Source organism: Salvia hispanica, chromosome 1 (assembly GCF_029641045.1).
Source record: "Salvia hispanica isolate PSC_SH4W2 chromosome 1, Shi_PSC_v1, whole genome shotgun sequence".
In the NCBI taxonomy this organism is placed as follows: Eukaryota; Viridiplantae; Streptophyta; class Magnoliopsida; order Lamiales; family Lamiaceae; genus Salvia; species Salvia hispanica.
Genome location: NC_142692.1, coordinates 67,644,792 through 67,670,774, shown reverse-complemented (window position 1 = coordinate 67,670,774; position 25,983 = coordinate 67,644,792). Strand labels below are relative to the sequence as shown.

At 31.8% G+C, this 25,983-nt stretch overlaps 4 protein-coding genes across 5 annotated transcripts; all 4 read left to right on the top strand.

Moving 5' to 3' along the window:
* The first annotated feature begins 197 nt into the window (after positions 1-197).
* LOC125185185 (MADS-box protein AGL24-like) lies at positions 198-4,115 on the top strand. The gene is made up of 9 exons (XM_048081686.2): positions 198-325; positions 888-1,083; positions 1,718-1,796; positions 1,981-2,042; positions 2,126-2,225; positions 2,651-2,692; positions 2,779-2,826; positions 2,908-3,026; positions 3,796-4,115. The coding sequence occupies exons 1-9, from the start codon at positions 235-237 to the stop codon at positions 3,821-3,823; spliced, it is 765 nt and encodes a 254-aa protein (XP_047937643.2). The 5' UTR covers positions 198-234; the 3' UTR covers positions 3,824-4,115.
* Positions 4,116-8,304: 4,189 nt separating this feature from the next.
* Positions 8,305-11,575, top strand: LOC125224519 (MADS-box protein JOINTLESS-like). 2 transcript variants are annotated; one of them, XM_048127930.2, is made up of 8 exons: positions 8,305-8,353; positions 9,270-9,466; positions 10,397-10,472; positions 10,613-10,674; positions 10,771-10,870; positions 11,124-11,165; positions 11,247-11,294; positions 11,372-11,575. In XM_048127930.2, exons 2-8 carry the CDS (start codon positions 9,285-9,287, stop codon positions 11,498-11,500), a joined length of 639 nt encoding a protein of 212 aa, XP_047983887.2. In that variant the 5' UTR covers positions 8,305-8,353; positions 9,270-9,284; the 3' UTR covers positions 11,501-11,575. The 2 variants fall into 2 exon arrangements, with proteins under 2 accessions (XP_047983887.2, XP_088913156.1); XM_089057030.1 differs by lacking the exons at positions 8,305-8,353; positions 11,372-11,575 and adding an exon at positions 8,389-8,667 and having other exon boundaries at positions 11,124-11,294.
* A 3,435-nt stretch (positions 11,576-15,010) lies between these two features.
* On the top strand, positions 15,011-18,427 carry LOC125224358 ((R)-limonene synthase-like). The gene is made up of 7 exons (XM_048127751.2): positions 15,011-15,223; positions 15,707-15,968; positions 16,311-16,698; positions 16,840-17,058; positions 17,367-17,505; positions 17,578-17,817; positions 18,035-18,427. Exons 1-7 carry the CDS (start codon positions 15,011-15,013, stop codon positions 18,323-18,325), a joined length of 1,752 nt encoding a protein of 583 aa, XP_047983708.2. The 3' UTR covers positions 18,326-18,427.
* Positions 18,428-22,260: 3,833 nt separating this feature from the next.
* LOC125217683 (terpineol synthase, chloroplastic-like) lies at positions 22,261-25,924 on the top strand. The gene is made up of 7 exons (XM_048119200.2): positions 22,261-22,498; positions 22,981-23,245; positions 23,761-24,139; positions 24,398-24,616; positions 24,817-24,955; positions 25,315-25,563; positions 25,634-25,924. The coding sequence occupies exons 1-7, from the start codon at positions 22,268-22,270 to the stop codon at positions 25,922-25,924; spliced, it is 1,773 nt and encodes a 590-aa protein (XP_047975157.2). The 5' UTR covers positions 22,261-22,267.
* The last annotated feature ends 59 nt before the right edge of the window (positions 25,925-25,983 follow it).

Below are 25,983 nucleotides of genomic sequence, written 5' to 3'. Positions count from 1 at the left end.
AATATAATTGAATCATTTCTATTTTTGAGAAAAGTAATCTTTTTACTTATTTTATCTCTTTTACTTTATTTGTCATCCACTTAACAAACTATTCTTAATTTTTCATATAAAAAAGAAATGACTCAATTAAGAAAGGAACGAGAGAGTACTGGTAAAATTTAAACCTTGACTTTGATAGTCACCCTCCACATCCTTTATGTCCAATGAATCCGACTCTATTTATAAGATGATAAAATGATAATCAGATTCACCTTTGCTTTCTTCTCTCTCTTGTTTCTCTCTCTAGGGTTGGTGGCATTGGCAGTGTGGTTTCCCTCTTCTCCAGGTGATGTGATTTCTTCCCTGAATTAGCAAATTCCACCTGATTTTTAAACCTTCCATTTCTCAGTTTCTATGCAAATATAGAATCATACTATTGGTTGTCTCAACGTCTCCCCTATATTTACATATAAATAAATTATGTTTTGTTCATTTTCCACTTTTGCATTTGTACAAAATGCTGCCCTTGTTTGCTATCCTTTTTTATGTACAATTTTTTTAAATATATTGGTAATTACTAGGCATGAGTTTGGTAAAGGCGGATTAGGGACAATTTTGATAATTTCTATACATTTTGATATAAATAGAATAATTGGTTGGGGCTTAAGCCGCTTATGGAGTACATTATATATCTCTCTAGCTGCCATATGGAGTATTGTTTTGGTCGGCTGTGGACGCAGAAAAAAATATTGATAAAAAGTTCTGTTGTTTTTATAATTTTTCTAAGCGTTAGTTCGGTAATTTTCGATAATTTCTATACATTTTAAAACAGAAAAAGTAGAAAATATTTTGGTAAGGGCTGAAGCCGCTTGCTCGGAATTGTAAAATTGGTGAGATGCAAATTGCAGTTAGGTGTAGGAAAATGGTGAGGCAAAAGATTGAGATAAAGAAGATCGATAACTTGACATCGAGGCAGGTGACCTTTTCGAAGAGGAGAAGAGGGCTTTTCAAGAAAGCGAAAGAACTCGCCACTCTTTGCGATGCTGAGATTGCTCTCATTGTTTTCTCGGCCACCGGCAAGCTCTTCGACTACTCCACCTCCAGGTTTACTCTCTCTCTCTCTCTCTCACACACACACACACACACTAATTTATGTACTACAAGTATTTATTCTTTCTTCAAACTCGGTAAGGATCTCCTCATCCACTTTTCCTGCTCCACTCTCACAAGGGAATAAAATAATATTATAATTATGACTAATTTTAATAAGTGATGATGGATTATTTTATTTCATTGTGAGAAGTAGAGCAGGAGTGGATGAGGAGATCCTTGCCGAACATTACTTGTTAGAAGCTCATCTAAAACAAGAATTTACGTTTGTTAAGTTTCATAGACATTAATTTGGTGTCCAGGAAGGTTAAGATGGGAAATTCAATGGTTTATTTACTATAGCATGAATAGAAAATTAGCAATGTATAGTGTAGCAAGTACAAAAAGAATCTCATATCCTGACAAATCAAGAAGAAAAGAAGATAAGATAAATAATTAAGCAATAAAAGACATTGCAATAGTAATTTTTTGATCTTTCCAATTCAACTAATTAGTTACATCCACAAACAAATGTGTTCCGATTTTTTCATTTATAAAGAATTTTTTAAGCAACTGTATTAATCGACAATCATAAGAATTGAGGATTATTCTAATGCAATATATAATTAATTAATGGACGATTTTGAAGCATGATGCAAGTGATTCAAAAGCGTAAGGTGCAACCAGATGAGGGTATCAATCGATTCCGGCAAACTCTCCTTAATCAGGTAATTAATTTAACTCAATTTATAGTAATATCGAGTTTTTTTAGTAACATGACATTTAAACTACCTATGAATGTAGTGATTCGAACCCCAGACCTATATATATTAGAGGAGAAGCGTCTTATCAATTAAACTGCGCTTCATCGTCCTATACGAGTTTGTGTTTTTGATTTGCTCACATTTTCAGGTGGGACGCGACAACAATGATGCGGTCAGCAAGGAACACATGGCCTTGACTCGCGAATTCAAGTATTGACTCGCATCCACGGTTTTATTATCGTATTTCCATATATTATTGCGAGTTGAAAACTGAATAGCCCTCTTTTTTTAAGTCAGCTTAAGGGAGAAGAGCTCGAAGAGCTCGACATGAATGAACTGGCCAGGTTAGAGAGAGTGGTAGACTTAGCCTTGGGACGAGTCACTAAAAAAAAGGTACTCCCTCCGTTCCATTTAATAGATGCTTTTCTTTTTGACACAAAATTTAAGAATAGTGTGTTAAGTGGACAGTAAATAAGGTAAGAGAGAATAAAGTAAGGTGGATGATTACTTTTTGCAAAAAATAGAAATGACTCAATTATACTGGAACATTCCAAAATAGAAAAATAACTCTATTAGCATGGAACATGGGCAGTACTTTCTAATAAAGATATAATTCTATACCTATAATTAGAGGGTGACTCGAGATTTGAATATTACGTTTAAAATTTGGTTCGGATTTTTTAGATTTCAGTTCAGTTCGGATTAGATTTTTAGCGAATTTTGTTTTTCCAATTCGGTTCGATTTGGATCCCATTTTTATATTTTTTTGGGTTTCAATTTTTTATTTGGCAAACTAAGTGTTACATGTAATATTGCAGAATGAGAAGTTTATGTTGGAGATCAGCAAGCTGGAGACAAGGGCACGTTCCAATTAAACCTTAATGTATCTTTTTTTTAATGTCATATAGTATTATTATGAATTCTAATAATTTTTAAAGAAATGCAGGAAATAGAACTGAAGAAAGAAAACGAGATGCTGAAACAGCAAGCTGAGGTATATATATAGAGTCTTTGTTATTATCTTAGTTCTTTTTATTATATATATATGTATATAATGTTTAAGTTCTTTATGCAGAAAAAAAGAAACGCAACGGAACAAGGAAGTTCAGTTGAGTCCATCGCCAACTCCTATGGCTTTCACGGCCGCTGTCCGGACCAGGACAAGAGCATCTCCGATACCGCTCTCAAACTCGGGTATGTATGCTTGCTTCTTCTATATATGTATGAATGTATTACTAGGTTTAAATTGCGTTGAGGTAAATGTGAGGGAGGGTTATAAGCCCTAGTTATCGGACATGACTTGATAAAAAAAAGGTAAATTATATTGTCGAAAAAATCATGAATTTTGGTCATATTCTGTTCAATCTCGTAAGTTTAAAAATCAGACAGAATCATCATGAAGCTTGGATTTGTTCGCTTTTAGTGGTGAAATTTTATTTGATATAACAGCCGAGAAATCATATGTGAATGTCTCACTGCTGGTGAGTTAAATGATTTCTTCTATTTATATAAAAAATGACGTACGTGGTTTAAAAAATCAACAATATATTATATGTTGATGACCTTTTCTTAAATCAATGAGATATTTGCTAACAAACCAATTTTTCAACTCATTTTAAAGTACTTACTTAGTAGTACTGACTAAAATTTGAAAAAATTTCATGTTTTTTTTCAATCATTTACCCTAAAAAGAGTAAGTTGTACTTATTATTTATCTCTTAATTTATTTAGGGAAATAAAAAGCAAATACATCCGTAGGGTTTAATTAGGGCTTTTCTTAGTATGAAACATTTGTAACAAGCTTTGGGGATTTACCCAAACCACGTGTCTTTGGGTATTTATAATATAATCATGTGTATATTTGCAAATTAGCCATGTATCTAAATTCGGGTTGAAGAATAATTTATAATCCAAAAATAATTCGAGTTGCTAAATGCTTATATGTATTCATGAATTCTTGCAGCTTACCTTTTCCCGGCGGCGACTGTTAGAAATTATGTCAAGAAAATGTTTACTTTTTATTTTGAGTTACTTTTATAGCTCAACGTTCGGCAAAGCCGCCGGAGACAGCAGCAACGATGGGCCATAGGATGGTGGTGGTGCAGTGAAGGGAGAGGTGGCGGCTAGGGCCGCGGGTGTGCCTATAAACACAAAATTAATCGAGTTGTTTTTGTTCATAAAATTCGCGAGATGAGTTATCACCCCTACCAAACATGTCATTATATTACTCTCTCTTCTCAAGTTAATCGAGTTGTTTCTTTGCAATACATAATTTTTAACATAGTACTAATAGTATTTAATGAGCTAAGTAGAGTCAATAAAATAAGGAAAAAAACAAAGTAAGACTTGGTACTGTCCGAAAGGAATATGAATCGATTAATTTAAGAGTAAAGAAGTCACAATAATACTCCCCCTGTCCCATTAGAAATGAAACGTTTTCTTTTTTAGTCTGTCCATTTAACAATGAAACGTTTCTAAAAATGAAAACAATACTCTCTCTACTTTTTCTTCTCTCTTACTTTACTCTCTCTTTATTAACTCACAAAACAACACTACATAAAATCTTGTGGCGAAAAGCAAATGTTGCATATTTAATGGGACGGAGGGAGTATTAAATAAAAAATAATTTGGGTTAAAAATATATAATATTCAGCCCAAACTACACATAAGGCCCATGGCACTATATTCCAGTCTCTTGGGTGATTCTATGCTTGATATTTATAGTCATATGTCTAATATTCCAAATAATACTACTCCATAAAGTAATTGATATATTTATGAATGGAATAACTATATGAATGAAATGACACTTTTTAGGTTTAGTCTGCCTAATAAATGAAGAATGGACTAAAGTACGTCCGGAATGAAATATTAGTTTATAAATCTTATAAATTGAATAATTAATTTTTGGCCGTTTAATAAATAAATAAAATACAATGAGTAGTACTATTATTAATATAATAGTGATATATGACTTACATGTAATTACTCCATATTTTTTCCGTTTTCTAAAGAGTTCCCAAAAATACCAAATTTAGATAATAAATACTTATAAATTATATAGTCATTTCTTTCACAAATGATTTCATATAGTTTTTAATTGTTTTACAGTGAAACAATAACGAATTGCAAAATTTGATTTTCTATACCCCGCGGATGTATGGACCGGCAACGTCAAATTCAAACCTTTTGAACTAATGTGAATCGATAGCAAAATATTTTGCATGAATTAATGGTGTAATTATTCCAACAATATACACATAATTATAATGTTAGTATGCCTTGAATCTGTATAGTTTGCCGCTAGCCGAACGGAGTCTCGCTATGATATGTTTCTGTTTTAGGCCTTAATTGTTATATTGGGTCTAGCCCGTCGTCTTGTGTGCCTATTTGTACAGGAGTAGAGCACAAAACTCTGTAATATGAAAATAAGTTGAATACAATATGTTCTCCGAAAACAATCTAAATACAATCTGAATACAATCTGTTCTCCGTTTCTGTCCGTGGATGTAGCCAATGCAACGTTGGTGAACCAAGTAAATTATGTGTCTCTTTACGTTTTCGTTTATCTCGATTACACAATTGCGATATATTCTGTCAATAATAATATGTGAGAATAGTCATTACATTCCTCTTAATTTGTCAATCACGACATACATTTTGGCTGTTGGTTTTTTTTTCTTCAAATTATTGCCGGTTGCCTTCTTCTGCTAATATCTATGCTAGTTGAGTCTTTTCTTTTCATAAAAAAATGGATTTGTCGTTATACGTGCCCAAATATTCAAGTCCTAGAACTAGATTAATTAATAGAATCGATCTAACCTTGATTCTCAATCAATGCATTCAATGAGGGACTATTAATTCATGTGTAGATATTAACATAGAAAAGTCTAATGCATAATTTATTGCTTAATTAATTTTGAAAACTGATTTTTTTTTGCTTTGTGGAATTTAATTAATCAAATCTCTAGCAGCTTAAGTTAATATTAAATCCTTTAGAAGTCACACCAACACTCTTTTAAGGATCCAAATAAAAACAATAAGGAAAGCTCAGAAGAAAAATCAATTGACAAACCTAATGTTCCTACATTTTTTAAAGCGAGAGAGAGAAAAAAAAAAAAACAATAATATAATATGAGGGACCACAACCATCTAGCATTAATAAATCCTATATATGGGTAGAAAAAAGGTATAAATATAAAAGAAGACCTTTTTTAGATCGAAATATCGGTTTCAAGGCATGCTTTTGCTAAAAAAAATAGTATGAGTCACTCAGTAAATTAATAATAGTACGTAACTAAGACTGATAAAATCGGGTAAAAGTTTTAAAATGGTTTAACATTTAAAATTACCTATGTCGAGAAAATTTATTTGGGTGACCGTACAGAAAATATTTGAGAGATATTATAGTAGTAAAATGTTGGTACGGACTTTAAAAATCCAGCCATAAATTGTCGTCTGCCACTTGCATTAGAGTTGTTGGATTACATTATTTTCGAATCCGTCCAAAAAAAATATAATGAGTCGGTTAATTTTTCTATTTCAGCTAAAATATAGACTGAACTTCAAGATTAAGATTAGTTGGAAACATCATATATATCGCCATAGGGATATAGGGAGGTGATCCTATCATAACCCATATTTATGGTGATAACTTAATAATCCTCATTTTATGGACGAAAAATATCATTTTATGGAACAGAATATCATTTTATGCATGCTGAAAAAATATCATTTTATCGTGTATAAATATCATTTTTAGTAAAAATGATACTTTTGACCCATAAAATGATAGGGTTATTAGGTTATCACATAAATATGAGTTATAATATGATCGCACCCTATCGCCCTATAGCATCTGATTTTTCTTTCAACGACTTGGTAATTAAATCCTCATAACTATAAACTATTTCACCATTAAAATTAATGCTTATAGTACTATTTTGGTGGCTGAATTTATAGAATATTAAAATTAAATAAATTTATACTACTATTAACTTATGAATTTCTAAATTTTCTCAATTATGATATCTACCTACAAAACAATGTGTTTCAACAGTTATTATAACAATGACATTTCATTAAAATAAATATATTTAAAATTTTTTATTTATATTAATAAAACAAAGTATTTTGTTTTCACCTAAATTCAAATCAATCTGTCGGTAAATTTGTTATTTTTGGTAGTGTTATCAGATTGACTAAAATTAACCTAAATATTATGATTAAAAATCAACAATTTGAGTATTTAATTAAGTACCATGCACTTCCTACGTCATGAGTATGCACTCTTTTCTTTTTAATCCGTCTTAGAGTATGCGCTCTCTAATTTTGATTTTTTTTTAATTTTTAATGAGGTGAGACTCATTCTCCACTATAATTTATACTCTTTCCGATCAATCCCATAATATTTGTCACACATGAGTAAATTTTACTTCTTCTGATAATGAAACTCATATTTCATTACCTATATCTATAAATCATTACAAGCACCAACGGATGGGGGAAGGGGGCGGTCGCCCCCTCCCGGCCGTTCGGAACCTAAATTTTTCATTGAATCGAGCTGAAAATAAGCATATCCGCCCCCTTCATAAAGTATAAAAATATATTTGTTTCAATAAATTTCATATAAAATCGAATAGCCTAATGGTTTTCTTATTAGCTTTCAAGTAAGAGGTCAATGGTCCAACCCTCAAGAGCATATTTTTTCTTTTCCTTCCTTTACTTTTTTTTGTTTTATCAATTCTTATGTCTTCTTATTATCAAAATAAAACCTTCAAATATTTTATAAAATCTAAATTTTTACTAATTTGTAGTATATGGAGTATTATTTGTTATATTTACTTTTTAAGTATTTCTAATATTGTGTTTATTTTTTATACTGAAGTATTTATAATTTGCGATCCATATTGCATCCTGTTTTTAAATATTTTTAAAATCTAAATTTTTACTATTCTACTTCTATCACTTTTTTATATAATATTAACAATAACTTTAGATGTATATAATACTTACCATGATTTTATATTTTTAGATGAATAATACATATATTCAAGCTGATGCATATTTATATTTTATTAACGAAGCTAGTGCTACTTATTATTAATATAATATTATTTATTTTATTATTTAATTAAATTATATTAATTTTTAAAATATTAAATCCGCCTCCTCTATTTCCGGGGTCTGGATCCGCCACTGGTTACAAGTTCAACTTATAATGGGGAGGGATCATACGAGACAAGTTTTCATCAAAAGATTAATAACTTGTGTTTGGTAAATTAGTTAAATAAATTTTTAATTCTCAAAATTTAAACAAAAACACTGTGATATCGTCCTCCAAAAATAAACATTTAAATTCCAGTAAATTTGAAAAAAATAAGCCTCTTCTTTGAAAATCACGCTCCCATCTGTCCAATCCCACTCTCTTTATATAAGCTGTGAAACTGAGAGTCAAATTCACCTTGCTTTCTCTCTCTCTAGGGTTGGTGGCATTGGCAGTTTGGCTTTCACTTCTGCAGGTTATGTCAAATCATCCCTCAATTAGCAAATTCACCTGATTTTTAAACTTTCCATATCTCATTTTCTATGCATATATAGGATCATTCAGTTGATTGTCTCCCCTATTTATGTATACACAAGTTTTTCTTATTTTTAACTTTTAAAATTTGTACAATTACAAATGCTGCCCTTTTTTGCTATCCTTTTCTATACAATTGTTTTGGAAGAATGGTTTATGCTTTCAGATCTTGTGTTGTAATGGGTTTCAGGTCATGTCAGAAAAAAATATTGATAGAAAATCTATTGAAATTTATAATTTTCTAGGCATAATTCGGTAAGAGATAATTTTTGATAATTTTTATACATTTCAAAATAGTTAGAAGAATTTTTTTTTTTTTGGCACGGGCTTAAGTTGCTTCCTAGAAACTTATTGTCACAGAGCGCTTTCTCTCTCTCTCTCTCTACCATGTATTGTTATGTCCGGTAGCGGACACAGGAAATAGTATTAATATTGTTTTCTAGGTTTGAGTTTGGTTAGTGCTGGAATAAAGATAATTTTCGATAATTTCTATTCATTTTATAAAGAAATAATTAATAGGGGCTTAACCCGCGTCCTCCATCCTTACTGTGTCCGTCCATGCTTTGGCGGAACTACATGTACTTGGGGAAGGGCTTTAGCCCCTAATGGATTGATTTTTTTAAATTTTTTCTATTATAAGTTTTTAAAATTTATTCATACTTTATACATATAATTATATAAAGCCCCTTTTAATGATCTAAATTACCTAAAAATTTATTTTGAAGTAAAATCTTGAAAATTTAGCCCCTACTTACTTAGGTTTATTTCTGCATCTGCCACTGCTTCCGTGGCTTAGTCAAAAGCGCTCTCTCTCTCTCTCTCTCTAAATTGTAAAATTGATGAGATGCAAATTGCAGTGAAGGTGTAGGAAGATGGTGAGGCAAAAGATTGAGATAAAGAAGATCGATAACTTGACATCGAGGCAGGTGACTTTTTCGAAGAGGAGAAGAGGGCTTTTCAAGAAAGCGAGAGAACTCGCCACTCTTTGCGATGCTGAGATTGCTCTCATTGTTTTCTCGGCCACCGGCAAGCTCTTCGACTACTCCAGCTCCAGGCTTGCTCTCTTTCTCAAATACACTGGATTTATATTTCAAGTCATAGTACTTTTACATCAGATAAAATTAATTTTACTCTGTTTCCTACAGTTCTTTTTGTGTTAAACGTGATGTATTATTTTTTTCTTGAAACATTACTTACAGAAAAATTTCTTGTTTTATGATACTGTATTTATTTCAATAAAGTTAGAACATAATCAAATTTCATTAATATTCTTATCTTTATAATAGCTAATAAAAATTCTCTAACATAAAGACTTGTATTGTTATAATTAAGAATCTTGTTTTAGATTATAAGAGTAGATTTCTTGGTTACGGTAGGGTTGATATTTAGATTTAGAATTCATTAGTTTAATATAGTAGTATTTGAATTTCGTGAGCTAATTCATTGTAATAAAATTTATTCCCTTTATTTCTAATTTAGTTTTAGAAAAACAAATTAAGTCTAAAGAAATTTTTTTAATACTATGGTCGGGATATATGATGTCATGCAAGATGTACTCATCCATTGTCTACTAGTGCATAACCAAATTTCCTAGTATAATTTAGAACTATGATATTGATGACTCGAAAACTTATTAACTAGTGCAAAATATGATATGCATACAATCAAGTTAGTACCTTAGAAAAATATAATCGGATTTTGTGGAAAACAATATAAAAACGAAGCCATCTCAAGAGAATGATTTTATGTTTGATCTATTATTTCATTCTTCTCCGTCTAATACATCTATTTATATATAGTGCTAAATGTTACACTAATTATGGTATACAGTCGTATTAGTTATTAGTTATTATTGTAAATGAATTAGTATTTGATCACAGACCTACAATCATAAGAATAAATTCTCTGTATTTTCGCCGTTTGCTTGATCTTCCCTCGATTATCTCTTTGATCATCACCTTGACATCTTCTCTTGATTTTGAAGCATGACGCAAGTCATCCAACGACGTAAGGCTCAGCCAGAGGGTATCAACCGTCTCCGGCAAACTTTCCTCAATCAGGTAGGTAATTACATGTGACGGTCGTGATTCAAACCCTGACCTAGTAGAGTATTAATTAGAGAGAAAACGTATAATTTCCAATTAAGATGCACTTCATCATTTTACGAGTATATGTTTTTTCACTCAGCTCACATTTTCAGGTGGGAGGCGACATTGATGATGCGATCAGCAAGGAACTCATGGCCTTGACTCGCGAATACAAGTATGGTCACGCTAGTTAACTCGTAGCGTCCACATATATATATTTCCATTTATTATTGAGAGTTGAAAACTGAAAATCCTAGTATTTTTTTTGTAGGCAACTTAATGGAGAAGAGCTCCAAGATCTCGGCATGAATGAACTGGCTAGACTGGAGAGAGTGGTGGAGTCAGCATTGGGCCGAGTTTCTAAAACAAAGGTTCAATTTCGTGCTAATTCGTGTATAATAAAGATACAATTAAATGGCGAGTAAAATTAAAAATCCGAATAACTGATTCTAACTAATCGAAGTTTAAATTTGGTTCATTTTTTTTAAAAAAAAGTATAGTTCGGTTCGAATTAAATTTTTGGCGAATTTCAATTTTTCAGTTTTGTTCAATTAAAATATATTAAAATCTTAAAAAAGAAATCTGAATCCAAAATTAATTTATATATATTTTTTTTTTTTGCAGAATGACCAGCTTATGTTTGAGATCAGCAAGCTGGAGACAAGGGCAAGTTCCAAATTAAACCTCTATGTATCTTTTTTCATGTCATATATTATTATGAATTCTAATCTTTTATAAAGAATGCAGGAAATAGAGCTGAAGAAAGAAAACGAGATGCTGAAACAGCAAGCTGAGGTATATATATTGAGTCTTTGTTATTATCTTAGTTCTTTTTATTACATTATGTATATAATGTTAAGTTCTTTATGCAGAAAAAAAGAAACGCAACGGAACAAGGAAGTTCAGTTGAGTCCATAGCCAACTCCTATGGCTTACGAGCCCGTTGTCCGTACGAGGACAAGAGTGTCTCCGACACCGCTCTAAAGCTCGGGTATGTATGAATATATTACTGGGATGATTTTGCTTTGTGGTATAAGGAAGGGATATAAGCCCTGGTGTGGAATTGTTCGCAATTATCCCAGAATTTTTTTTTTTAAGATTGTATATGAAAGGAAATTATTGTAGATTTTATTGCCGAAAAGTTGAATAAAGTTGTCTGATCATAAAAAAAACGATTTTGTTTGGTTTAAAAATATCAATAATATACTATTAGATATACATGATTTTAAGGGACGATCAAAATAGAAATAAGTGCTAATGTTTAAAGGATCCAAGGTAGTATTATCTTGTTTAACGAATCGAACGTTACTCTAATAGGTTGTATTTTAATTTTATAGTACTACCTTAATATCTTTAGGTAGTATTCAGTTCGTTAAACAAGATAATAGATCAATAAAATATGAGATAAGCCAATATAGGATTTATCTAGGATTAAATTAGTTATAGAGATGAGATTGAGATGAAAAATCATGACATATAATATAATCTTGACAATGTACAGACATGCCTATATATATTGTCATAGGCCAAGCTATTGTGAAAAGAAAATCGATTAAGAGATAGATTAAATGTGGCTTTTATTCAATGTAAACATGGTAATCTAATTGAGTCTTAAATATAAAAGTGAAAATGAATATATTATGAATAGAAATAATAAGATTAAAAAAATATGGCTCCCACTTTCAATGAAAAGTTTATAGTATTTTATTATTTTTCTAAAGACAGATTAAAAAAAGCAAATACACCCCCAGGGTTTAATTAGGACTTATTTAGTTTCGAAACATTTTATAAACCTCGGGATTTACCCAAACCACCACTTATCTTTTACTCCTTCCGTCTCGCTTTAGCAGTTCCGTTGATTTTTCTGCCATCTTTTTGTAAAAATGATAAAAAATAGTTAAAGTGGAGAAATGATAAAATAAGAGAGACAACAATGTAGATAAGACTCTTCTCTATATTATTCTCTCTCTTAATTTACCATTTCTTCTCTTTAATTATTTTTTATCATTTTTACAAAAAGAGGGCAGAAAACTCAATGGGACTGCTAAAGCGGGACGGAGGGAGTACTGTTTAGTAGTATAATCATGTGTAAATTGCAAAGTATTGATGTAAGTATAAAATAAATTATATTATTATATTATCAGAATCATAATCAATAAAAATAATATGTGTGATTAATATAATGATATGCTTATATATATAGCATTTATTAGCATGCATTTTTGCAGGTTACCTTTTCCCGCCGGCGACTGTTAGAAGTTAATTATATTCAGAAATGTGTACTCTTTAATTTGAGTATTGAAATTTATTATTCTGAGTATTGTAAAATTCTTCGTAAATAAACTTTAAATAGGAAGAGATATCATTAATTTTGATATCTTTTAAATATCCTTCCATGAGAATCAAGAACTTTTGATATCTTCCTTTATATTGGGGATATATTTCCATAGGGGCATGTTAGGGTGCCACCACCCCTTAAAATAACACCATATCACCATTCCTAGTCAATCATTTGTACACGTGGACGAATAATAAGCTGTCACGTGGTAAAAAAAAAACTGAAAAGGACGGTCAGCAATTTGCTGGTCTTTATCCAGCAATATTTCTTGTGCAGCAATATCCGACACACTATACAACAATTTATAGATTGCTGTGTAGTGTTTGTAATATTGTTGTGTAGCGTTTATAATATTGCTGTATAAATGATGTCACGATGTCATTTTAAGAGAGGTTGTCATTTTAACACAAACCTATTTCCATATATTGTAATTTAATTTTGATAAACAAGTTTAGACTTTATCATTAAAATAAGAAAATTATTCAATAAACACATCTCTGCCTTTTAAAATAGGCCAAATATGGGCCTGGAAAAGGTCTTTTATCCGGAGCCCATTTTAGAGCCCATCACAAGAGGCCATAAGGTGGAAGGGAGTCAACCTTGGCCCAACTAAAACCAATGGATCCGCAAAGGCGGCCCAAACCCGCAACCCGGTACCAGACCCGCCCAAAAAGGCACACTCTAAAATGGAGAGCAAAATTCGAAACTAGTGTAACTAATTTTAGTGAACATTATATATTAAAAGATTGAAATGATTTTTTGTGGATTTAGGAAATTATAAACTTACTTCTACAAAAAAGAAAACAATCAACTTTAATAAATTCAGCTTAACTTAAGCTTTCATTATTTTCTTTGTGACTTTTAGAACTATTGAAAAACAATTAGTGTATGTAGGTCTCATTCATTGTGTATGTGATAGTTGAAGGAGAGAACAACCAAATCCTAATTATATTTCATCCTGAAATGAATCATTATATGAGGAGTTGAAATTTACATCACTACTAAACATTTATCAACTGATAAATGTGTACATTGAAATTAAAATGTTTTATTGACCAGTCAAATAGCAATTACGATTTACAACAAGTGGAGTACTACTCAATAATAACTGTAATTAATTTGTATAAATATGTTGACTAGCGTGCGATCTCATATAGTCATATAATAGGTTGAATTGCATGCTAAAAACATGCATTTTTAGGAGAGAAAATATGATTAATATTAGATATTAGGAGAGAAAATATGATAAATAAATAGACAATTCGATTTTAATTTTTAATTTTTTTAAAAAAGTAGATATTAGATTTTGTTTCTTTGATTTACATACTTTTTTTTTAATTGTAAAAGTCGGTAATGCAATTAAGTGATGGAAAAAATATGATTAATATTAATTTTAATATAAATTTGTAGAGGAATAGCTAGTTTTTTTAGATGAATAGCAAGTTATAAAACTGTCAGTTTAACATGATATATGTGTATGAATATTTTTTTCTTTACTATGATGTCTAATAATGTGTAATGTTAGCTTAACAAATCATTTTTATTTTCCGTAAAAACTAAAAGAGATTTGGAGTCACTTAAATAAAGAATTTCCACATACAATACCCAAAATATACTTTTTTTTGTATTTAATTATAATCATAATTTCTATTGATTTTATATTAAATATTGAATTATATGATTAATATAATTATCTTTACACCTTACAAATATTATTTTACCATCTAATTACGATAGGCCATCTTAATTTATTTCGAATCAACTCGTTAAGTATTTACACCATAGGAATATCTCATTGTGACATCACTTACTTTTCTTTTTTTTCTTTTTTTTTTCTCTTTTTACTTTATTTATCCTTTTCTCTCATATTTTCGATAAATACATTCTAAACAAAAGCTATTCCAATTTTCGATTTGATTATAAACTAGTAGTATTAGTATTAATTAACATCGATACCCTCTAATTAGACTTAGAGGGTATAAACTATAAAGTTTTAAATGTGATCACATCCATAGCACGGCAAGTGCAATTAGTCACATTAAAATAAACTAACAGTTTCTCTATTCCATTTGACCCAATATAGAAAGTATATTACCATATATAGTTGAGAGAGTAACACAACATATATATTTCGATATGCAACTGTGGAAAATTTGCACTATAATTAGTTAAAATGTCTCTTTTATTCATGCATATACCACTTGCTATATTTCCTAGCAAGCCAGCCCACGTTTCTTACACCTTCCACCCACCGTACATTACGTCGTCTACCCGAAGGCGCTCGGCCACGCAATGCATCGGAACGACCTCTACACGACGATCTGCAAACTACAATCCTTCCTTTTGGGATTTCACCTATATTCAGTCACTCACCAACCAATATACGGTATACTATCTTTAAATTTTTTGATCCAACATTTATAAAGTACTCACTTCATGTCATTGAATTAAACTCACATGTTTTCCATTTTGGAATATTTCTTCAAAGTGACATATTTCTAAGATAAAATGACACATATATTGCCAAAAAAAAAAAAAAAACATATTCAAATTTTAGTCTGTCCTACACTTTTTAAAAAGTGAATTTTAAATCACAAAGTTTGCAAGCTGCGTAATTATCCACTTGTTTAAAACCAGCCGCCACATCACTTTGTGTTTCCAGAAAGGAGACAAATTAGATAATTGTGAAAATTACAAACTTCGTGATTTATAATTCAATTTTTGATATTTTGCCCAAAAATTTCGTTTCTGTTTTATTCTCCGAACATACTAAATAATATTGCAAAAATTCACGTGTTAATTAAACAACATGTCACTTTGAGTGGGACATAAAGGAGTAATAATTATTCATTTCTAAATACCACTATAGGAAGAGAGACATTCCATGCACGCTGCCGAGCTGATTGTGCGAGTGAAGATGTTGCTGCACCATGAAACGGAAGCCAATCGATGGCTGGAGTTGATTGATGATTTGCAGAAGCTCTGTTTATCTCATCACTTCGACCAAGAAATCAACCAAATCTTGAGTTCTATGTATTATGAGAATACTTGCAATACAAAGAAAAGGGATTTGTATTCAACTGCCCTAGAATTCAGACTCCTTAGAGGGCATGGTTTTCAAGTTTCTCAAGGTGGTCATGATCAACAAAGTATTTTGACTTGCAAATAAAATTGAAAGAAAAATGTTTATCATATATTAGTGGTATTTAAGGGTGAGCGAAATATATGAAAATCCAATATCCAAATAGTACAAAATCCAATTGTTAAATTTGGTTTGGTGTTTTTTTGAATTTTGTTAGGTTTGTTTTTTTCAAATTTATTTTTAAAAAATCAAAACAACCAAAATCAAACTCATTTTTAATATGTGTCTAAATTGAATTTACCCCTACAAGCTAAAAGTTTTAAAAACTTAACACACAATTGATATAAAAATTTGAAACCTAAAACTTATGGTTTGCATTGTTGTGTGATAGATGTGTTTGATTGTTTCAAAAATGAGAATGGAGATTTCATATCGAGTCTTGGCAACGATATAAGAGGACTACTACAACTCTATGAAGCATCATTCCTACTCACACAAGGTGAAGAAACCCTAGAGCTAGCCCACAAATTTTCCACCAAATATCTTCAGAGACTTGTTGATGATGGTGATGACGACGACGATGAGGATAATGTTTTAGAATCAGTGCGCAACGCTTTGGATATCCCGATCCACTGGAGGGTCCAAAGGCCGAATTCAAGATGGTTCATCGAAGCATATGGGAGACGACCCGAAAGCAATCCAATAGTGCTTGAGCTTGCAAAATTGGACTTCAACATCACTCAAGCAATGCATCAACAAGAACTCAAAGTCATATCCAGGTATATTGATCATCGACTAATTCTAGGTCATTTTAGGTTAGAGAACAACAATATAGATGAGTTATTTACCCTAGCAAACGACCCTAATAATACAGTATGATATGATTTATGTTAGAATTTGTGAATGATTTACATGTATAGATGGTGGAAGGAAACAAGGCTAAGTGAAAAGCTACCATTTGTGAGAGATAGGATTGTGGAGTCTTACTTGTCGACCATCGATGGCCTCTCACAACCTCAATATGCTTATTCGAGGATCACGACTGCAAAAGTTTGTATGTTAATTACAACAATCGATGATATATTTGATGTCTATGCTACCATGGAAGAACTACAACTCTTTCATTATACTATTCAAAGGTGAGCTACACATGACCTTTAGGACATCCACAATGCAGAACATGAACATTTCTTATTCAACACGTTATTTTTGCATATTTGGTTTGTTAGTTGAGTGGAGAGAGAATAAAGTACGAGCGAAAATAGAGTACCGATAATAATGTTTCCAGTAAATACTGAGTGAGACATCCAAAAAAGGAAAACATGTCACTTATTATTTATGTAACTTTATGTGTACCATTATTAATTTTCTTCTCTTTATCAAATTGCAATTTCTATTGATCATTTATGAAGCATGTCACCCTAATTAATTACTCATATTTTTCCAGATGGGATCTTGAAGCAATGGAACAACTTCCAAACTATATGCAAATATGTTTTCTCACACTCAACAACTTCATCAATGAGATGGCATACAATGTCCTAATAGAACAAGACATTCTCATCATTCCACAATTAAGAAAATCAGTAATGCTTCTATTCTTTCCCTTAAAAAACAAAATATTTATAATTTTATTTTCTTTTCATTTTTTTTTATAGTGGCAAGATTTATGTAAATCACTTATACAAGAGGCGCAGTGGCAGGCTGCAGGGTACACACCAACACTGAACGAATATACAAATAATGGGTCGATTTCAAGCTCGGCTCCAGTAATACTATCACACACATTTTTTCTCATCACAAATCCTATAGATAAGGCGAGCCTGTACGAATATCACGAGCTAATTCGATGTTCATCAATGATTTTGAGGCTTACAAATGACCTTGCAACATCACCGGTTCGTAAATTAAATTTGTATATATATATTTATGATCGATTATGATCAAATGAAAACCACATCTAATGGTTCATATTTTTTACATAAAAGAGTAATGACTATAAATTATTGATCTGAAGATTAGGGTAACATACATATATTCGATAGTCATACTTGAATAATTATGATAATGGCATATTTTTGAATTTATTTAATTTTAATTTGAATTTTTTTTTAGTATGAGATGGAACGAGGCGATGTGTCGGAATCGGTTCAATGCTACATGAAGGAATCCGGGGCTTCGGTTGAAGAGGCTCGAGAGTATGTGAAATTTATGATATGGGAGACTTGGAAAGAAATGAATGAAGAAAGAGTTAGAGATTGTGGATTTTCAAAAAAATTTATAAAATGTGCAATTGATCTTGGTAGAGTGGCACATTATACTTACCAAATTGGAGATGGTGTTGGAGTTCAGAATAGCCATATCAAGGATCGTATTTCAAGTTTGTTTTTTGAACCTATTGTTTGAAATTATGTAGTAAAAAAACAGTTCTTGTAATAAATAAATCTAAGTTGAATGTATAAATTTACACTATTTGGTATTAAGGCCCATTTGTATCGGCCCATTAATAACTAAGCCCACCCAACCTAGAGACATGGAATTGAAATTTAGTTTAAGATCGAAACGTGGCACTCCATCCGTCCCATTTTAGGAGTCCCGACCACTTTTGCACACTCGTTTTATAAAGACTTTTCTCAACATTATTCTCTCTTACTTTATTATATCTCCACTTTAACTACTTATTATGATTTTTATAAAACGAGTGTGCAAAAGTGACCGAGACTCCTAAAGTGGGACGGAGGGAGTACCAAACATTGTAATTGAAACTGGAAATTCCATTTTCAAATCCAAACTTCCAATTTTAAGAGTTACCAAACACATTCATTATGCATAATTATATTTTCTTTTTAGATACGAGAATTTCATAAAACTTTGATACTATTTGATAGGAGATTGAAAGTTTGAAACACAACTTACACTAGGGGATGAGAAGTACGTACTTCATTAAGCAGCCAAAAATGTCATCAAATTAAATACTTAGTTATGTTCATTAACTCAAGCCAGATTATATTTAATAATGGTAGCTGTTAATAAACAAGTCTAGGATAATTAGATTTTCCATTGAAATTAAAATTTGATCGTAAATATCACAGACTTTTGTTATTGTTTTTGATATCTCGTGATCCAAGAAATTAAAACCGATGTGGCTAAACTAAACGGAAGCCGGAGTGTCAATTAAATATTGAATAATTAATCACTAATATCATGAACTTTGGCCGAATCATGATTTTTCCAACGAATTAAAACTAGGATATAGATATTATAAACTTTGATGAAGTGTCAATATTAGATAAAACGGAAAATTCCATTTTCAAATGCAAACTTTCATTTTATGGTACCAAACACATTCAATATGTAGTTATAATTTTTTTTTTCTATACGAGAATTTCATAAAACTTGGATACTACTATTTGATAGGAGATTGAAACTCACCATAAAATTAAGGAAGCATGAATGATACTCCCCCCGTCCCCGATTAAGAGTCACACTTTTCTATTTTAGTTCGTCCTCAATTAAGAGTCACACTTCATTTTTACCATAAATGGTACGTAGGTTTCACATTCCACTAACTCACTTCACTCACATTTTATTATAAAACCAATATAAAAAAGTGGGTCTCACATTCCACTAACTTTTTCAACCAACTTTTTTTTACATTTCTTAAAACTCGTGTCCGATCAAAGTGTGACTCTTAATCGGGGACGGAGGGAGTAACTTTTAGAAATGCCACGTAGGACTCCGACTAGTACTATTATTTACACTGGAGTGGTTATTTGATTTGTAGACTTCTACCTTTAATAGTACATTAATTTGTATCTGGTATCCTTCTTCTTATGTAATACAAAGGAACAAAACACATGTGTTAAAATTAAATAATGGTCCCTGTTAATTAAAAACTCTAGGATTAGACTAGTGAAAAATAGGATGAAAATACACTCCTATAGATATATGGTTAGCAAACCGTCCGGATTAGATAGTTATCGGGTCAAAATCCAATATCAACTCAATCCAATATAAGGTTAAACCCTAACCCAGTCCGAAATTACTAGATTCTGATCGGGTCACCCTTTAATTTCGTGTGGGTTATCCTGTTTCGGGAAAAATGCCAGTCTTACCTTTAATGATAGTAAGTTATTTTAGTTTGACATGACACGATAACGATCCAAACATGATATTACACAAATAAAACCTGATATTACACGATAAAATATGATATTACACAATTATGACTTGTCAGACCATGATTAAAATTTATCATGATTTAAAGCTAAAGAATAAAATTAAAGTTTAATACTCCCCTCGTCCCTAAAAAATAGACAACATTTAAAACGACATGAGTTTCAATGCACAATAGGTAATGTAAAGAGATATAGAAAGAAAAAGTGATTGGGGTATTGTTAGTGGAGAATGAGACTCACCTCATTAGAGAGAAAAAAGTTTCCTTAAGTAGAATTGGTCTATTTTTAAGTGACATCCTAAAATGACAAATATAGTCTATTTTTAAGAGATGAGTGGAGTATTTTTTTTATTAAAAATATAATTAAAATAATAATTTAATTTCTTAAAGTATAACTCAAGCCAAACCCTAGCCCAACTAGAAATCATCGGGATACTATTTACTACCAAGTTTAAAGTAAATTGAAAATTTTAAAATTCGGCCAAGGAAACACACACTTTATTTTTTTTTTATCACGTCATTACCCTTTTATTATTGTCACTCATAATCCATGTATATATTTTGCAACTTCATACCACTTATTTCACAACTACTTTCCATGAGGTAAATATCGAAAAAATACCCAATAACTGTAAATAATAATTTGGACTCTAGAGTCAAAATTTTGCATCTACCACAACATAGTAATCATAATTATGTTTTAAACTTATTTATTAGGTTGTTAACTCTATAAATCTATATATCATAAGTCATTATTTACTGCAGTCCTCGTACATATTTTTGGTCATAGAGTGCTAACTTTTCAAATCTAATTAATTAGGACTTAGGAGTTCTCAATTTCAATTTTATGAATCTTTAAATAATACTCACTCCGTTATTCTCCCCACAAGATTTTCTTGGTTATATAATGCTAAATTTTCAAATCTTATTACTCAGTACTACTACTTGAGGTCAATTGTTTAAACCTATAAGTTAATACTCCATCCGTCGATCGACAATCAGAAGTGCAAACTTTTTGCCATGAAATTTAAGATAGGTAAAGAAATATGAGCTGGAAAATTAGGACAACGTGAATCTTACTTTTATACTTCCTTCATTCCCAAAAAATATAAATATTTGGTTCGGCATGGATTTTAATGTATAATTGTTAAAGAAGAGAGAGAGAGAGATAAAGAGTACGATAAATAATATTAGTAGAGAATGGACTCCACATCATTAGTAGGGTAGTGTAACGGTATAAGTTGTAAATAAAATGATGTGTAGGAGTAACGTGTTGTTTAACTATTTCAAAATTAGAAAGCTTATAATTTTCAGGGACAAACTAATATCGAAATAATTCATACTTTTCAGGGACAGATAGAGTATACTGTAATAGTTTTAAAGTGAGCTACAAAAAAGTCCCTAGATAAAGAGGTTTGGACATTTCTAGTACGTAATAAAAAAAAATATATCACCAGAGGTATCTGGACAAAAACTTAATTTTATTTGAGCTACTTTTGGACATTTTTTAGTTTTAATAAATATTTTAGTCTTTATGTTATATTTATCTCTCATCCATTTTCACACTTTTCACATTTTCTCCATCGTTCTTATTATTTGTTTATTTCTAATTCATCTCTTTCATTCTCAATTTAATTTGATTAACAAATAAATATTTGATACACACATCAAGCAAAAGATAATAATAAGAGCTTTAATTAAATATATGTATATATTAAAAAATAAACTAAAATATAAATATTTTTGTACATAAACGTTTTGTCAAAGATTTATTATTATGCACATAAAAATACTACACTTTATTAAACTAACGGTTATTGTTAAGTATTTCATTAATAAATAGTACCCCCTCCGTCCCACAAAAGATGTCACACTTGTGGGACGACACGAGATTTTAGGAGGTTTTATTTTGTGTGTTAAATGGGGAGAGAAAATATAATTTTTATATTCACGTGAGAGAGATTTTTTTCTAAAAAGAGAAATGTGACATCTTTTGTGGAACAAACTAAAAAGGAAAGTGTGACATCTTTTGTAGGACGGAGGGAGTACTAGTTTAATTTACGGCTTACCACACCATGCTTTATATATGTGTAACAGCAAGCAAATTAATTTCACTAAACTCAAAAATTCAAAGATCCATCTTCAAAAACAAAGATTAAGTTATCATAAAAATGTCTAGCATTATAATGAGCATGGCGATTCCCAACAAGCCAACAAAACATGTTCATAACTTTGCAAAGAAATATCCCAAAACGCAGATAGCTTCTTCACAAACAAGCTGGAGGCAGTCTTGCTCCCTCAAACACACCGCCGATCAAATCCAATCGACACGACGGTCCGGTAATTACAAGCCTACCCTTTGGGATTTCGATCGAATTCAGTCACTCACCAGTGTATACACGGTACGTACGTGCCCCCTCTCGCTTTTTTAAGTATGGATGTTGAGCCTACCTCAAATATATTCCTCATGTCCCATTAAAAATGAAACATTTTCTATTTTGGATTGTCCCATTAAAAATGAAACGTTTTTTAAAATGGAAACAACACCATCTCTACTTTTTCATCTCTCTTACTTTATTCTCACTTTATTGATTCACAAAACAACACTAAATAAAATCATGTTCCGAAAAGCAAATGTTTCATTTCTAATGGGACGAAGCGAGTATAAAATAGCAAGAAATCGGCTTAAATACCTAGTGAGTCATCATCAATCGATTTAGGGATTGAAGCACAACCACCTATCACTAGGGTTTAGTTGATCACACAACCACCTATGACTAGGGTTTGGTTGGTCTCCTTTTCACGTATCATGTATACTGCAATGAAAGAATTAGACTGTACCTAGCCCTCGTAAAATCTAACACATCATCGTTCGTTTAAACAGGATGAGAAGTATGCTACAAGGGCTTCAGAGCTGGTTGTGCAATTGAAGAAGTTGTTGTGCCAAGAATCAAATTGGCTCATGCAATTGGAGTTGATCGATGACCTGCAAAAACTAGGTGTTTCTTACCATTTTGACAACGAAATCAACCAAATCTTGAATCGTATCTATTTGGAGAAGAAATATTGCAAAAATGAGGAGAGGGATCTGTACTCAACAGCTCTTGCTTTCAGACTCCTTAGACAAAATGGTTTTAGGGTTACTCAAGGTGCTCAAATTGGTCACTACATACTTTTTTTTTCTTTATAAAACTCCCTTCTTCTAATGGACTAATTAGTCAAATAAGGATTAAAAATAGAAAAAGACTAAAACTTTAGCTGACCTAACAATATATTTGAACCGAAACAAAAAAAAAATGACCAACCAAACATTACTATATTCAAACTCATTCAGAAAAAAGAGAAAAATTAAATCACTCTAGTATAATACTTATCATGAATTGGTTTTAAGATGGAAACTTGTTAATTTCTTTCAAACAATACTTGAGCCATGGGCGGACTAGGGGAGGGGCTTTAGCCCCTAACTAATTCAATTTTAATTTTTTTTCTTTTATAATATTTTAAATTTTATTCATATTCTATACAATTATTATATAAAAGCTCTTATTAATAATCTAAATTACCTGAATATTTATTTTTAATTAAAATTTGAAAATTTAGCCACTGCTCATGTTCATTTCTACGTTCACCCCTGACTTGAGCCATACAAATGATGGTTTCACAGACGTGTTTGACGGTTTCAAGAACGACGGCGGCGAGTTCAAAGAAAGCCTAGGTGGTGATACAGATGGAGTGTTGCAACTCTATGAAGCTTCTTTCCTATTAACGCAAGGTGAAACGAGTCTTGAGCAAGCCAGATTATTTTCCAAAAATCTTCTGCAGAAAAAACTGGATGACCAAGTATTGGATGAATTTCTCTCCTCGTTGGTGCGCCGGTCTCTTGAGCTTCCTCTTCACTGGAGCGTGCAAAGGCCGAACGCCAGATGGTTCGCCAACGCCTACTCGAAGAAATCAGAGGCAAATCCCATCCTTGTTGAGCTTGCAAAATTGGATTTCAACATTGTTCAAGCAGCATACCAACAGGAACTTAAAGAAATCTCGAGGTAACAAACTACTTAGTGCTTGATTGATAGCCTGGATAAGGCCAAGATATATGAGTTATATATATGGGTTGATTTGACGGTTTGGTAGATAAGATGAGGGCCATGTCAGGCATTTAAAGCCCATCTTTATCTTATAGCTCATCTTACTCTAATTATCTCGTGTTATCTTAACATGCCTACCAAACAGGCACTTAACATACCGAATAATTGAAGATATACGATGATGCTGATGACGATGATGAGTTTGTGTCTGCGTAGATGGTGGAAGAAAACGGAGCTGGCAGAGAAACTGCTGTTTGCAAGAGATAGGGTGTTGGAGAACTACATATGGAACGTTGGTTTGCTGTTCAAACCTCAATATGGATATGCAAGAATCATGACAACAAAGCTTTTCATTTTGATAACAGTAATTGATGATGTATTTGATGTCTATGGCACCTTGGAAGAAACACAACTTTTCAAGAACGCCACTCTAAGGTGGGCCCAACAACACACACATACATATATATCTGAGTCTGTCCCACTTAAAGTGACATGTTTTCTAAAGTGGAAACATCGCTCTTTACTCTATTCGCTCCTCACTTAACTCACAAAACAACACTGCATAATATCACGTTCTGTACAAGAAACGCTCCACTTTAAATGGAATTGTGTAGTAATCAAAGTGTTTTTGTCAGATGGGATGATGAAGCGGTAGATCAACTCCCATACTACATGCAGATTTGTTATATGGTGTTGGACAGTTTCATCAATGAGATGGCATACCATATTCTCAAGGAAAAGGGCGTTCTCGTCATTCAAGATTTAAGAAAAACGGTTGCGCTTCTATAACTCCTTCAAACTATAGCAAAGTAGTTTGGGTAAAATATGGTCAATCCTTAGGGTTTGAAACGAATATTAAATCACAAACTTTCAAATATTCTGATTGGCCCAACCCTGCAGATTCTGGTAAAATTGATGTTGATGTGCAGGTCCATGTAGTCCATTTCAACCGTCACATCAGCAACCCTTTCACCTGAATTTGCAGCGGTGGGACATATCATGAAAGTTGAAACTTCTTGATTTATTTTCTTCACTTTCAAATTTTATGGTACTTACTAGAATTCGATCAGATTCAGATAGTTATTATCGCTATACATACTATAAAAAAAAAACAAATTAATTGTGTTTTGAAGTGGGGAGATTTGTGTTCGGCATACGCAAAAGAGGCAGAGTGGTACCACACGGGGTATAAACCAACAATAGAGGAATACATCAACGTTGCTTGGGTTTCGATATCCGCGCCTCTTATTTTAACTCATGTATTTTATCTCATTTCAAATCCAATCGAGAAGGAGGCCGCTGAGAGCTTGCGTAACTATCACGACACCATTCGTTACTCAGCGATGATTCTACGCCTTGCAGACGATCTTGGAACATCACCGGTTCGTACAAAAATGCACATAATTAAGCTATCTGATCATAATCTTGATTTGGAATTGAACTTGATTTTAGCATGAGATGCAAAGAGGTGATGTGCCAAAAGCGGTGGAGTGTTACATGAATGAGACGGGAGCTTCGAGAGAGGAGGCTCGCGAACATGTGAAGTGTATGATAAGGGAAATATGGATGAAGACGAATGAAGAAAGATTTAAGGAATCTCCATTTTCAGATGATTTTATTAGAAGTGCAGCTGATCTTGGAAGACAAGCACAGTATATGTACCAACATGGTGATGGCCATGGGATTAGTAATTCGGAGATGGAGGAACGTATTTTAGGTTTGATATTTCAACCTATTGATTAGGCATCCATGAGATGCTTGGGTGACATAGAAAAAAGACAACAAGGGAGAAGCTTTATACT

Bases quoted from the DNA above. Each gene is read 5' to 3' on its own strand.
- LOC125217683 (XM_048119200.2), top strand. From the start codon at position 22,268: ATGTCTAGCATTATAATGAGCATGGCGATTCCCAACAAGCCAACAAAA. The intron at 24,140-24,397 runs GTAACAAACTAC...GTGTCTGCGTAG, and splicing joins GAACTTAAAGAAATCTCGAG to ATGGTGGAAGAAAACGGAGC. The intron at 25,564-25,633 runs GTTCGTACAAAA...ACTTGATTTTAG, and splicing joins ACGATCTTGGAACATCACCG to CATGAGATGCAAAGAGGTGA.
- LOC125224358 (XM_048127751.2), top strand. From the start codon at position 15,011: ATGTCTCTTTTATTCATGCATATACCACTTGCTATATTTCCTAGCAAG. The intron at 16,699-16,839 runs GTATATTGATCA...TTACATGTATAG, and splicing joins GAACTCAAAGTCATATCCAG to ATGGTGGAAGGAAACAAGGC. The intron at 17,818-18,034 runs GTTCGTAAATTA...ATTTTTTTTTAG, and splicing joins ATGACCTTGCAACATCACCG to TATGAGATGGAACGAGGCGA.
- LOC125224519 (XM_048127930.2), top strand. From the start codon at position 9,285: ATGGTGAGGCAAAAGATTGAGATAAAGAAGATCGATAACTTGACATCG. The intron at 10,675-10,770 runs GTATGGTCACGC...TTTTTTTTGTAG, and splicing joins GCCTTGACTCGCGAATACAA to GCAACTTAATGGAGAAGAGC. The intron at 10,871-11,123 runs GTTCAATTTCGT...TTTTTTTTGCAG, and splicing joins GCCGAGTTTCTAAAACAAAG to AATGACCAGCTTATGTTTGA.
- LOC125185185 (XM_048081686.2), top strand. From the start codon at position 235: ATGATAATCAGATTCACCTTTGCTTTCTTCTCTCTCTTGTTTCTCTCT. The intron at 326-887 runs GTGATGTGATTT...TGCAAATTGCAG, and splicing joins GTGGTTTCCCTCTTCTCCAG to TTAGGTGTAGGAAAATGGTG. The intron at 2,226-2,650 runs GTACTCCCTCCG...GTAATATTGCAG, and splicing joins GACGAGTCACTAAAAAAAAG to AATGAGAAGTTTATGTTGGA.